Consider the following 14,372-nt stretch of genomic DNA (forward strand, 5'->3'; position numbering starts at 1 on the left):
TAATAAAAAAAAGGCTATTTGTGTGTTTCCAGGTTGTTTTAGTGGAGATCTCTGTCAACGGTCTGCAACGGCCGACTGTGATTGGACAACTAGAGACACATTGTGTACTCTGCACTTTAAACCTACTCCCTTTGGTCAGCTATACTGTACTACTGTGTTTTAATACAAAGTCCATGATGGAAACAACTGAGCAAGTATGATAGGCTAAATGCATTGATTGCAAGCTTTCTATAGTAGATTCTTGATGATTCTTCAGTTCTGAATTCATGCTGTGCTTATTGCATTATTTTCTGTCAGTTGGACGATTGATCTGGTCTCAGTTGATGTCAAAAGTAAATGCAGACTTGGTGTTCGCAGTGATGGATTACCATCGGAAGTTTTCTTCTTTTTTTCGCCGATGCTGTTGGAGTGACTGAGTGTGCAGTGGAGAGAGAAAAACAGGCAGACAGATAGAGAGACAGAGGCAGAGAGAGCTTTATTTTATAATTTTGCTTTTTGACTTCTAAGTGATCATCTGAAAAATGCTGCAAATGAAGGAGATTTGATATGATTTTGTGGCACTATATTTGATTTACTTTTGCATCAATGTGATGAACTATAGGTCAGATTTTGAATTCACTAGTTCAGTCATAGCCGGGGGTTGCCCAGGTTAGTCTAGAACATAGTTTTTCAATTTGACATAATAATATGAACTCAAAGTCAGCTTTCAAAGTTCTGTGAGTGGGACTTGAGTTAAGGTTATTTTGTCAAATAACTATTTCCGAAGTTAAAGTTTTTGCTAAATCAATAAAAAAAAATCTAATTCAATAATAATTTTGTTTTCATTTAACAATGATATAAATCAGCGAGAAATAGAAATCACATGTGGAGAAGTTTTTACGAAAGACATATTTGGTATTTGACTAAAAAAACAAAACAGTTTGCAGTCGGCTGAGTCCAAATGTTGTACCATCAGCATGCTCTTTGAATAGACTGCTCTGGTATTGTTGTTTGCATTCAACGGAGCTGGACGTTGTATCCAGGTGAAAACACACACACACGGTAGTGTAAAGTGAATGCGTTGGCCCATGACCTCATCTAGCCTGTTCTGTGTGTGTGTGTGTGTGTGTGTGTGTGTGTGTGTGATGGCACTGTATCAGGAGGGCAGGCCTCAAAGTGCTCCCTTATGTAACATGCTGACTGTTGGGCTTCACACAAAAACAGCATCTCTCTGTCCCTCTCTCTCTCTCTCTGTCAGACGTCCAGCTGCGCTATATTACACCTGTTATATTCATTTATACGCGTGCAGCTACCTCTAGAAGTTATCAAGTGAACTTTCTAGTATGATGAGCGCATCTGGTAGGATTCCATGATGAATCACTTTGAATTGGTTGTTGGTCCTTTTAGCAGATGGTGACTTCTGCTCTGCATCATCACAGAAGTTTGTCTATTACATAATTGAACAGTATTTTGTCAAGGAGCTACAAGAAGAATTCTGACACATAAGAAAATAAAAGATAAAGCAGACATGTTTCATTCTGGCTCACACATTTGTGCAAGGTAATGAATGCACTGTAGCACACTACAGCAAAATGTTGAATTTCTATTTTCGCTTTTGTTATGTCATGCGGCTGTGCTGTCTCTGTAAGCCTGAAGCGTTTTACAGACTCTGCTGACCATAACATCCAGCTCTTTACAGTAGAAAACTGACAGAATTGTATATATAAAATAAAAAAAAAATACATCACAATCGCCACAGTGATATGCAAAATTAGACGTTAACTAATTCAAATGCAATGATGTACAAAAATATATATTTAAAAAAGAAAATCACCACAGAACTTCCCCAGTTAATAACTTACATCAAGACAGTATTTTCACCTGAAATGCTCATTTTAAATGTGCAGTTGAGCTTGTTTTTGTGAAGATGTATAATCTACAGATGCAAACAAACAGGGGGGTTAAACAACACTACGCCTATTTAAATGTGTATTGTGGAGATTTTCTTTCCAGTAGAGTGAAAGAAGACATGGAAGCAAAATAGACCAACATCTCAGAATTACAGTAACTATTAAAAACCTATGAGACCTATGAAAAATACAACAGCTCAAAACAATGTGTTAGTGTCCTCCCTTAAACAGTAACTTCATTACTGTTGTATTCTGATAGATCTTTATCAATACAGACAGGCAGCCCTGCCTCAAATGTGAAAGGGGGGAATTGGAGGTACCCTGGTCCTTTTCACCATAGCGCGTGTGTGTGTGTGTGTGTGTGTGTGTCTGTGTTTGTGTGTTTGCGTTCTTGCATGTGCGTGCATGCTTGTGTGCCTTTGTGCCTGTGTGTGTGTTTTGACAAGGAGGAGTTTATTTTAAAATTCAAGGCCTGCTGCTCCCTTCTTATACACTGTATGTGTTTACATGTCTACAAGCAGAAGTCATTATGCTCTAGCGCTCTCAGGATGTTCTACAGATGTTAGTGCCCAGGGCTGGATCAGAATTAGTCCAACAAAGCATTAAAATACTCTTCCCCTTTCTGCCTGGAACCATGCTAAGAAGGACCTGGAGATGTCAGGGCTCATTACCTTTGGGCAGGATTCAAAGCAATGTAAAAGGACAGAGAAGATTGGTCTCTCGGTCAAAGCAAGTTAAAGCTTTATGAAAGCCTTTTGCTTTATTCATTGTATCTGTCCTGGTTGATTTATTTTTACTTTTAACTGTACTCAGTTTAACTTTCCTATTTGTGTCCCTCGTCTTGTATTGTATTGTAATTGAATGCTGAATGTGTGTATTTATTATGTCATAGAGCTAGTGTCTTTGCCAGGTCACTCTTGAAAAATAGATTTGAATTTAAATTAGTTTTTTTTAGCTGGTTTAATAAAGGTTTATATTGATTGATTGATTGATTATTTTTGATTCTCCATAATGAGAGTGCCCCTTTTTCTCACCCAAAATGTCTGTGCACGTCCCTGATGAGTTGTCATTGTCACAAGTGTTTAGTGTCTAATTAATAACATCCTGTGTATCTCTTCTCTTCGTCCCCCTCCAGGTTCCCAATGTTGAACATGTCCACTCCCAGCGAGCTCAAGTCTCCCTGCGTGACTCGCAACGGCATGGTGAAGCTTCCCCCCAGCCAGCCCAACGGCCTGGGCAGCGCCAGCATCACCAAGGGGACGCCGGCCGCCAAGAACCGCCTGTGCCAGTCCTCCTCGGTGCCCTCCATCCTGCCGCCTCCGCCCTCGTCCCTGCCCTACCTCCACCACCACATGGAGGCCTCGGTCATACCCAACACGGCAGCCTCTCTCTTGGGCTCAGACCTGGAGGTGGTGTTACCCGTCAAGCCTCTGCTGGGCTTGAAACCCGCCCTCCTCCGTCAGCTGCCCCCCCTCACTCTCCCCAAACCCACAATGCTGCTGGAGCGCCAGCTGGTCCTGGATGAGAAGCTGCTCAACCGGTTGCTGTGGTACTTCACCACGGCCGAGAAGTGTGTGCTGGCGCAGGTGTGCAAGACGTGGCGCAAGGTGCTCTACCAGCCCAAGTTCTGGGAGGGCGTGACCCCCATCCTGCACGCCAAGGAGCTGTACACGCTGCTGCCCAGCGGGGAGAAGGAGTTTGTCAGCCTGCAGGCCTTCGCTCTGCGCGGCTTCCAGTCCTTCTGCTTAGTGGGGGTGTCGGACCTGGACATTTGTGAGTTCATCGACAACTACCCGCTGTCCAAGAAAGGCGTGCGCTCGGTCAGCCTCAAGAGGTCCACCATCACAGACGCCGGTTTGGAGGTGAGTCCACAATGTGTTTGGTTAATGATGTCATTGGATAACAATGTTGCCTAAACTTGGCGATTCTAAGTTGCACATGGCAAGAGGAGTGTTAAAGGAATAGTTAATTTTTTTTTAGCGTATCTTCTGTCTGTCTGGAAAGGCAGGCTAGTACTTCCGAACGACTACAAGTATTTATGAGGAGCTAATTAGCAATGAGCGACCTTTGCCCACGTCTGCTTCAATAATGCACGCACAGTTAAAGGAATGGTCTCTGTGAGTCTCTGTCTTGAACCCGAGAGTGAGTCAACGAGCTACACAATGTTTTGAACATATCATTTAATGTTGAAAAACGCAGAAGAGTGATGGGTGTTATGTGACTGTGTACTATTGAATTAGTCCTGTTGAAAAGATGTATTCAGCAATTCATTAACAAGTAATTTCACCCCTCCCAAATGTGTTCTTAAGGTCCTCATAAGAAAGATGTAATTATTTTAGAGCCATTATAGCTATTATGTATATACTAGCTTTCATTTGAGAATGTACCTTTCTCAAATTTACCAAAATTTGCTGACAAAAGGACTACAGTTAAACCAATAACATTTTGGTCTCATTTTTGATGATGATTCTGTATAAGTGAATATGTTTGGACATTAGGCAGCATAAGTTCCCCTTGTTTTTGGTTTATGGTAACAGAATAGATAGCAGTGGCAAACATTTGAAACACTAGGATTTATAACGCTTCTGTTCTCATAACTGTGGCCTTTATGCTGTCATGTTCCATTGCTAAAAACATGAGGCTGTGTACCTGCTAAGCTCACGCAGCTATTTTGAGATGAGTGGTTGGTTGCCATGGAGAAAGCTGGAATAGTTGGATACATGATCTAAATATTGACTTTCCTGTTATGGTGATTTGTGCTTCATGTCCTCACTTTGTTGCACCGGAAAAGACACTCATAAAAAATGATTTGACAGCACAATAGTCCAGAATAATGGCCATGCTTTTGAGAGTAAAGGGACACAAAGTTTTTTAATAAATACAATGGTTGAATAATCCAAACTCAGCTCTGCATTTTGAAATGTAATTACATTCTTTATTTTATTTTTAATTGTCGCTCATACTGTGTCCATACTGTCCAAACTCGAGTGAGTCAAAACACAGTTTTGGCTCTGTAAACAAGCATGTTGCTATAATGGTGGGCCCCTTTTGTTTACATAGCATTTTACAGAGCCTCGGCTGTGATTTAACACTTTTTTTCAGTGCACACAAATAGTATAGACATGTGGCGTATCGTGAGATGATATTTACTGATTTTGACAAAAAGGGATTTAAGTTGCTGAAGACTCACTTTTTTGCATTGGCCTTCAACACAAGTTTGAAACTTTTCTTTTTCATGTATCTTATATGTTGTTTTGTATTGTATCTTGTACAGCACTTTGGTCAACTGATAAATGTGACTTTGACTTTGTGGTGCAGGTCATGTTGGAGCAAAGCCTTCATTAATAAGCATATTAAAACCATAGCACAATACAGAATACAATAGAATACACATACAGTACATTAACACACATACTATACTATATCATCACATTACACAACACTGTAAGCAGCCATTACAGTCAGTACCAAACCCCCTTTGTGTTGCAGGTGATGTTGGAGCAGATGCAGGGCCTGATGCACCTGGAGCTGTCTGGCTGTAATGACTTCACGGAGGCCGGTCTGTGGTCCAGTCTGAACGCGCGGCTCACCTCGCTCAGCGTCAGTGACTGCATCAACGTGGCGGACGACGCCATCGCTGCTATCTCCCAGCTGCTGCCCAACCTGTCAGAGCTCAGCCTGCAGGCCTACCACGTCACAGACACCGCCATGGCCTACTTCACCGCTAAACAGGTAGCCTACCATGGGCAAAACAACGAGAAAAAAAACTGTCCACATTCACACGCCTTTCATTGTTGTTGTGGAGCTCGTATATTCTGTACGTGGTTATACGAGAATTAATTCTTAATATTACGAGAATAAAGTCGTAGTTTTAGACTGTTTGTGATTTCAGAGAAGAAATATAGTCTTTTCTCTGCGTGTCATTCCTCTCTCTGCCCTATTTCACCTCTGTCTCTCTGCACAGTCAAAAAAAGCATAACAAATGCCAAAAAGAATCTTAAAAGAAAGAAATTGGAATTGGGACTACGGTATACACCTCAATGTATGGAGTTGGCTGCTTTGTACAGAACAACATAGCAAAGATACAATTCACTATTATTATTTTTTTAATTATCCATATCAAATACAATCACATCAAATAGATTGTGAACTGTGACACAATTGCATCATATTCCAAATTCTTCCCCCAGGGGGTGTTTGTGGTGTAGTGGTAAGAGCGTCCCCCTCAAACAGGCTCAGTCCTTGTCGCAATGGACCCGGGTTTGAATCCAGCCCGGGTTGTTCTCTGCATGCCATCCCCCTCTCTACCCCATGTCATCTCTGTCTCTCCACACTATCAAAATAAAGCTTGAAAGAAAAAAAAACCCCCCCCAAAAAATCTTTAAAAATAAATGAATAAATAATAACATTCTTCCCTCTTCCACAGGGCTACACCACCCACACCCTGCGGCTCCACTCGTGCTGGGAGATCACTAACCACGGCGTAGTGAACATGGTGCACAGCCTGCCCAACCTGACGGCCCTCAGCCTCTCCGGCTGCTCCAAGATCACCGACGACGGGGTGGAGCTGGTGGCTGAGAACCTGAGGAAGCTGCGCAGCCTGGACCTGTCCTGGTGCCCACGCATCACAGACATGGCCCTGGAGTACATCGCCTGTGACCTGCACAAGCTGGAGGACCTGGTGCTGGACAGGTCAGTCAGTGTGTGTTTAAAGCACAGTTCGGTTCAGCACAGTTCGGTTCAGCAGTGTAAACTGTGATGGGAGATTTGCCAGCCTGATTATACATCTGAAAAGAAGGCAATGTTCCTGTAGACGACCTCCTCCATCACAAAACCCTATAAAGCACTTTGAATGGACTTGTGTCTGAATTGTGCTATATAAATAAACTTGCCTTGCCTTGATTTGGCTTGCATTTCCACTATACACTCACCGGCCACTTTATTAGGTACAGCGGTTCATTTTCTAATTAACACATATAACTAATCAGCCAATCACATGTCAATGCATTTAGGCATGTAGACCTGGACGGGACAACTTATTGAGGTTGAAACCGAGCAATAGAATGGGGAAGAAAGGGGTTTTAAGTGACTTTGAACATGGCAATGTTGAGGATGCCAGGAGGGCTGGTATGAGTATTTCAGAAAACTGTTGATCTACTGGGATTTTCACTCTAAACCATCTCTAGGGTTTACAGAGAATGGTTCGAAAAAGAAAAAATATCCAGTGAGCGGCATTTGTGTGGACGTAAAATGCCTTGTTGAAGTCAGAGGTCAGTGGAGGATGGGGATACTGGTTTGAGATGATAGAAAGGCAACAGTAACTCAAATAACCACTCGTTACAACCAGGGTATGCAGAATACCATCTCTGAACGCAAAACACGGCCAACCTGGAAGCAGATGGGCTACAGCAACAGAAGACCCCACCGGGTGCCACTCCTGACAGCTAAAAACAGGAAAATGAGGCAACAATTCTCACAGGATCACCAATATTGGACAATAGAAGATTGAAAAATCATGCCTGGTCTGATGAGTCTCGATTTCAGTTGCGACATACAGATGGGGGGTTCAGAATTTGGCGTAAACAACACGAAAGTATGGATCCATCCTGCCGTGCACCATCAACCACGCCATGTTCAAAGTCACCTAAACCCCCTTTCTTCCCCATTCTGATGCTCGGTTTGACTTCAGTACATTGTCTTGACCACGTCTAAATGCATAAATGCATTACATTGCTGCCATGTGATTGGCTGATTAGCTTTTTGTTTTTATAAGCCATTGAACAGGTGTACCTAATAAAGTGGCCGGTGACTGTATATGTATATGAGGTGTCAAGTAGGCTTCATTCATTTAAGGCCTTCTACAGTGACATACTTTCAAGTTAACATGGAATATCTTCATATTAAAAGGGAATTATCAAAGGAAAATAGACAGACATTGACTATAAAGTTGACTTTGCCTTTCACAACCAGCAGTAAAATGAAAAGCCTGGAACAGCACAATGACTCTACTGAGCTAAAGGTCAACCATTGATATGATTTTTCTGAATCAGGCTAGCTAGCTGTGCAGCACAAAATACGCTCTGCTAGCCCTTTAAAAAGGTGAGTCATCTCTGTGATACCAGAACACCCAAAGAGTCCAAACAAAGCTTGGCTAAACCACTTATCTAGCTTCAAGAAACAGGCCAGCACTCAAATGTTCAACCATGTCAGTTAAAGTGAGAGAGTGTGAATACTTGGTTTCACAATGCATCAATCAATCGAGGAAAGCTTATGGTTAACTCAGGTGTATTGCTCTTTATTTATATCGTTAACTCTCAGGTGTGTGCGGATCACTGACACTGGCCTGGGTTACCTGTCCACCATGTCATCATTAAGGAGCCTCTATCTGCGCTGGTGCTGTCAGGTAAAAGCTAACACACACACACACAACATGTCAAAAAGCATTTTAGCATTAGGAAAATGATGGTCCACCAAAATGATATGGGTTTTCATTATAGAATGCGCTTGTGTGTGTGTGTTTGTTGTATGATTACAGGTTCAAGATTTTGGATTACAGCATTTGTTTGGAATGAGGAGTCTTCGTCTACTGTCTCTAGCAGGTACGATTTATCTCGATCCATAGTAAAGATAATAGTAATACATATAGAACATTTATCTTTAAAATATAAAAATGTTCAGTGTATTCAGACCACTCATGCCAAGTTATGAAGGACCTCAATAACATACTAGATACCATTTGCATTTTGCATATAAACTTCTGGAAGGAACTAGGTATAATATATGAAACTTTAAATGTTTTTTAATCACAAAAGTTGAATTGTTTAATTTTGATCATCAAGTCTTGTAACATTTTTGCTGGCTCTAAAAATGTGGTCTTAATACCATTCAACCTGCTGAATCATATTTCACTGTGTCCAAAGTGGATGTTAACTGTAACCTGCTTTCTGTTGTGGAGCTGTGTAGTGCCATCTAGTGTCCACTCCATTGGTTAAGAAATACAAGGCCTAGATATGAACAGGCCCTCTCACAACAGAAGCTGCACTTAATGTTCGTGTCATCTTTGATGATCAGTTTTTTGGGGGGGAATTTAGAATTTGATTAGAATTTTAACCATTCCAAATATACTGCAGCTTGCAACTTGCAACATTTCTCTTTTTACCTCCAACAAAGTTATACAAAGACCAAATGGCCAGCAAAAAATTAGGTAAATCACATGGTCACACAGCAGAAGAGTATCATGCAAACATTAGGCAATCACAACAAAACACAACCTGCGATATAACCAGTAGGCTATTTATGAGCAACTTTACAAAACAACAAGCCCAAATTCACTTATAAAAAGGGGGCGCTTGTGGTAGAGGCTCAGTCCTCATCGCAGCAGAGTAGACCCTGGTTCAAATCCAGCCCGTGGTCATTCTCTGCATGTCATTCCCCTCTTTGCCCCATTTCATCTCTCTCTCCAAACTGTCAAATAACGCAAAAAGGCCCAACATTTTTTTTTTAAATATGACTTGCTCATAAAACGCGGACATGACAACACTGCCCCACAGCTGACATTGTCCTTCCTGCTCTGTGTGTGTGTGTGTGTGTGTGTGTGTGTGTGTGTGTGTGTCCTCTCCCTCCCTCCTCCAGGCTGCCCCCTGCTCACCACCACAGGTCTATCCGGCCTCATCCAGTTACAGGAGCTGGAGGAGCTGGAGCTGACCAACTGCCCCGGAGCCACCGCCGAGCTCTTCAAATATTACTCCCAGCATCTGCCCCACTGCATGGTCATCGAGTAAACAACAACAAAAGACCCTGCTGAGTGATGACCTCATCATCTGACCGACCAATCACCATCCTCCTAACCTTCCTCCTCTCACAATACTCTTTTCTCCAACGCTATATATATATATATATATAGCCAGGAGACAACTGAAAACATATTGTACTATACCGTTTCTCATTAGCTTACCCCCCTCCCCCCCAACCATCCTATCCTCCTCCATATAAACCCATTGAGTAGGCTGACTCACAGGAAAGGCACATGATGCCCCAAAGGATTATGGGACGGCGTTTGAGGCTTTCATTGAAAGAAGAAGACGCTGGATTAAAGAGCTTGGTATGACGTCTTGTCGGACAGACAGCAAGTTTCTTTCAGGATGGCTTTTGTTTACGGAGGAGTTCCTCCACTAAAAGACTTTGATGATTATTATTATTATTATTAATATTATTTTGAACTGAATGGGATTAACTGAAGGGAGTGACGTGTGCAGAATGCAGAGGAATATGAAAAAGGGAAATCAAAGGCTTTTTAATTTGAGCCGAAAATGTTGGAACTCGACACACACACACACACACACACACACACACACACACACACACACACACACACACACACACACACACACACACACACACACACACACACACACACACACACACACACACACACACACACACACACACACACACACACACACACACACACACACACACACACACACACACACACACAGTATATGGTTTAGTGAAACAAATGTAAAGTCCTCATGACCATGAGTACTGACGTTTCTATTTCCCGTCACTCTGTAATATAAAAAGGGATCTTATTCTTTTTTTTTCTCAGAAAGGTGTCAAATGTTCAAATGTTCTTCTCTTGTTTAAAGAGAGAGACACCATTATGCCAGCTGGAGAATTGGGAAATGATGGGAGAACTTAAAGATGCAGATTCCTCCCTTATGCTGTGTGTGTATCGTGTGTCATAGGCACACAAACACACACACACAGATAGATCCAGTCTTTTTTTTGGGATACTACCACATTTTTTTTTTCCATTTCTGTGTCTTATCAGAAATCCAAAAGAAAATCAACAGTTTACAGAGTTTGGGAGTTGACGGCTTCATCGCGTCACCATTAGCGCTCTCTTTGGCTTTGTTCACAGATCTTGGAGGATAAGCTGTCGTCAACTGTCCAATGTTGTGTTTTAAAAAAAGGGGAAATTTGTTACAGTGGCGGTTGAACAAGCAAGTCAGTCCTAATAGAAAGCAGATGGCACAAAAGCGTTCAGATACTGGTGAGGATTTTAAAAAAACTAATAGAATACAATCATGGATAGGAAATTATGTGATTGTTGGGCTTAAACTGACACTGACGATTTGATATGTCTGGGATCACACTAATAAATACCTTTAATAATAATAATAATTATAGCAGAGGGAATTTTGCAAGCAATTTTTTTTGTTGGCGAGGTCCCAAATGTGGGAGACATCCGGTTTTGGAATTAACCCCCTTTTTTACCCTTTTTTCCTCGATATTTTAAATGCTAATAGTAACACATGGTGTTTGGTGTTTGAATTTGAACTTGTGTGGTCCTGAAGCTGCTAATGCGTCGTATGATCCTCTTTGGCTGGGATGGAGTTACTCTTAAAAGGTGAAAGGGGTGAAAGCGGCTCGGGGTATTTCAGATTTTTTCACATCAGAGCAATGACTACAATGTCCACAGCCCAAAAATGCACAGGAGGGCCATTGTTATGTGGCTGCTTTTTAAAAGATAATTTGGTTTATGGGAAGACATTTTCATGCTAACCCAGAGTCAGAGAAACTTATGGTCTTTTTCTCAGGTTAAGGTTTGAAATCATATTTAGCCTAGTTTAGCTCAATTAATGAATTAACATCAAGGGGATCACACAACAGCTCCTCTTAGTCCTCCACCCAGACTTACTTTACTAAATGTAAACGGTTTGCCAGGACTGTGTGGGCCTGGCAGTATCAAACAGGCTCCATGGCAGTCATTGTTTTTATAGAACGTTGGGGTAGTGAACTGCTGTGACTTATTGTGTAATAAGAACCAGAGCATAGCTCCGCCTCATCTCAACCAAATTTCTGTAAAGTTGATAAAACCTAAATGACCATATCTTTCATTTGGATTGATTAACATGCCTAACTCTTTTCAGATGCTTTACTATCATGCTATCAACTCCCCAAGTTACATAGAAGGATTTGGGTTTACATTGGCTTTAAAGTATAATTCTGGTCAATTTTAGCTTGGACCTAGGGTTCTATTAACAAAACTATTAGTATTACATTAACTGAGCTAAACTAGTCTGCTAAACTGATGGCATCTAAGTGGTTCTGACTATGGGGAAGACGGAGAAAGTCAAATGTCCCATAAACCAAAGTATTTATTTAATATACATGTGAATTGATGTTTAAAAAGGAAAACTAATAACTTTTAAAGCCAGTAGTTGTGTTTCTTTCCTCCTCCCATCATCGATATGAAAAGAAAATGAATGAGCCCCAAACAGTGAGCCAACATGCTGCTTTTTTCCCCCTCTTGTGTGTCTACAGGATTTGCTAACTGCCAACTGAAGGCATTGGATCAGTGTCAGCCAGGGTTTAGGTTGTGCCAAATGCATCTGCAGCAGCCCATTAAATGTGGCTGGTTTTGCCTCTATAGCTGATCACAGACTTATACACTGAAATGGACTGGAGTGTGTAGGCTACTGTATAAGGACAAAGCGGACCATGCATGTTAGGAGTTGGTCTGATGTGTTTTTTCGGTTTTCAGAAGGCTCATTTGTTCTGAATATCTTCATTGTACATAAGTATATTTATTTATTTATCTATTTAAATTAATTTGTGCTTTATTTACGCAATTTATTTTTTTGAAGAGACTTTTTTTTTTCAAATATTTTTGTTTTTATGGATTTTGCTTCAAATATGGGCCTGAATTGGTTTGTGGTTTGGCATTGATTATCTTTTTGTTTTCTATCATTATTTTGACTTTTTTCTTTCACATTTCAGAACCCCCGCCTAAGAGAAATAATCTACCTATTACACATTCAACAACATACACTCTTCTAGACACCAGTGACCGTTAACAACATTAAGACTGATAAAGTTTTTACAAATCCTCATAATGCGCAAGAGTATATATATATATTTTCCGCTGTGAAAGTGTATGTCAACTTTGTATTGTTGTCGGGATCGCCATTGGAGAAATAAGGGGATTACAAAGTTATATTTACTGTCATTGTCCTGAATGTGGAAGTACAAATTATGATATACATAAAAACGCATTTGAAGTCTGATGTTATATGTCATGGCTGGAAAATGTTGATGTTGCAAGCTTTGGTATGGAGAAAGCTTAAGACTTAAAATGGCAAGGGTACTACTGATATATTGATTTTTGTTGTTACTGTAACCATCTGCTCAAGTGAAAATTTAGATTTTGTCAAATGCCATATGAATGAAGGCCACCACCTTAAAGCAACAGCGACAGTGTTTTGATGAGGTGTTCTATTTTCAGAGCAAATACACCAGACTTCAAGCCAGAGAGGGTTCATTCATTGTTTTTAGTTTGGCCATCTCATTCATCATCTGTATCTGATACAAAAAAAAATATCTTACTAAAATAAAAGACAAAAAATGTCAAATTAAGACAGAAAAATTACAATTATTTATTTAGAATTCTTCTTCTTAAATGATTTCATTACACAAAGTTGACAGTTAATTACTTTATTATCTGTTCAATTTTGATCGTCACATCAAAATGCGAAAAATTAGCAAAAATATATTAATTTGAAATATAATAATGAAAGGATAAGTTGATTATTGGTCGAATTTTTTTTTCAAAATGTGTTGAGCACAAACTGCTGTATTTTCCCTCTCAAACCCTGACTCACAATTTGATTACAAATGTGTTTTGTGCTTTATCAGTATTCTTTGCTTTGAATGAGCTTCCAGTGGACTCAGATGTAAGTTTACATATCATGAATGTGGACATGCAGACATGCTGTAAACAACTCATAACACACCTTTCTAAAGGCAAATTATCTACGGTACATTTTCTAAAAAAGGTACATTTTTCCTTGTCACGGTCTTTGGTCTACATCTGTCAACATTTTGTTACAACCCTTGTACAGCACAACTTTAAGTAAGCAGTAAAATAAAATACTGACAGTTTACTGATAATGTTGAAATTGGCCGAATTTGTGTACTTTTAAGTTTCGGCGTGTTTAGCTCACCTGTGCCTGTACTGATCGTACTTTGACTGGAGACCATCTTTGCACTGAGCGAGGGTTTGTGTCCTTTGGTACCTGGAGATGTTGTAGACCATTTGAGGAGAAGCATTTTGACTCATATACATCACACCAACATGTCTGTTGACACATGGTGCCAGATGTGGTGTGTGTGGATATCTGGTAATACTGGGAAATGGAAACTGGTCATGTGTAGAGAGCTGTGCTGTTCACACATGGCATATGTCAGTGTTTTCAATGGCAAAGTGAAATGTTGCAAAAAAAAGGATGGATCCCGTCAAATATGTATTATAAGTTTTCTTGCAGCTCAAATAAAAATGTAATGTTGGAAAGTACGGGGTGGACTAAATGACAAACAGTTACTTACTGTATATCTACTGGTAATGTTTCCTTTTAATATTCTAACCTCAAAGCTGCTGGTCTTTTGCCGGTTCAGAGTGTGGCAGTCTGATCTGGACTT

The 14,372-nt window shown here is 40.6% G+C and overlaps 1 protein-coding gene across 1 annotated transcript; it reads left to right on the plus strand.

Moving 5' to 3' along the window:
• Nucleotides 1–3,031: 3,031 nt before the first annotated feature.
• Nucleotides 3,032–9,670, plus strand: fbxl16 (F-box and leucine-rich repeat protein 16; the record flags this gene model as incomplete). The annotated part of the gene is made up of 6 exons (XM_080043337.1): nt 3,032–3,751; nt 5,379–5,621; nt 6,316–6,581; nt 8,208–8,292; nt 8,425–8,488; nt 9,522–9,670. 6 exons carry the CDS (start codon nt 3,032–3,034, stop codon nt 9,668–9,670), a joined length of 1,527 nt encoding a protein of 508 aa, XP_079899463.1.
• Nucleotides 9,671–14,372: the final 4,702 nt, after the last annotated feature.

Source organism: Ammodytes marinus (genome assembly GCF_949987685.1).
Source record: "Ammodytes marinus genome assembly, chromosome: 16".
NCBI classification, from domain to species: domain Eukaryota; kingdom Metazoa; phylum Chordata; class Actinopteri; order Uranoscopiformes; family Ammodytidae; genus Ammodytes; species Ammodytes marinus.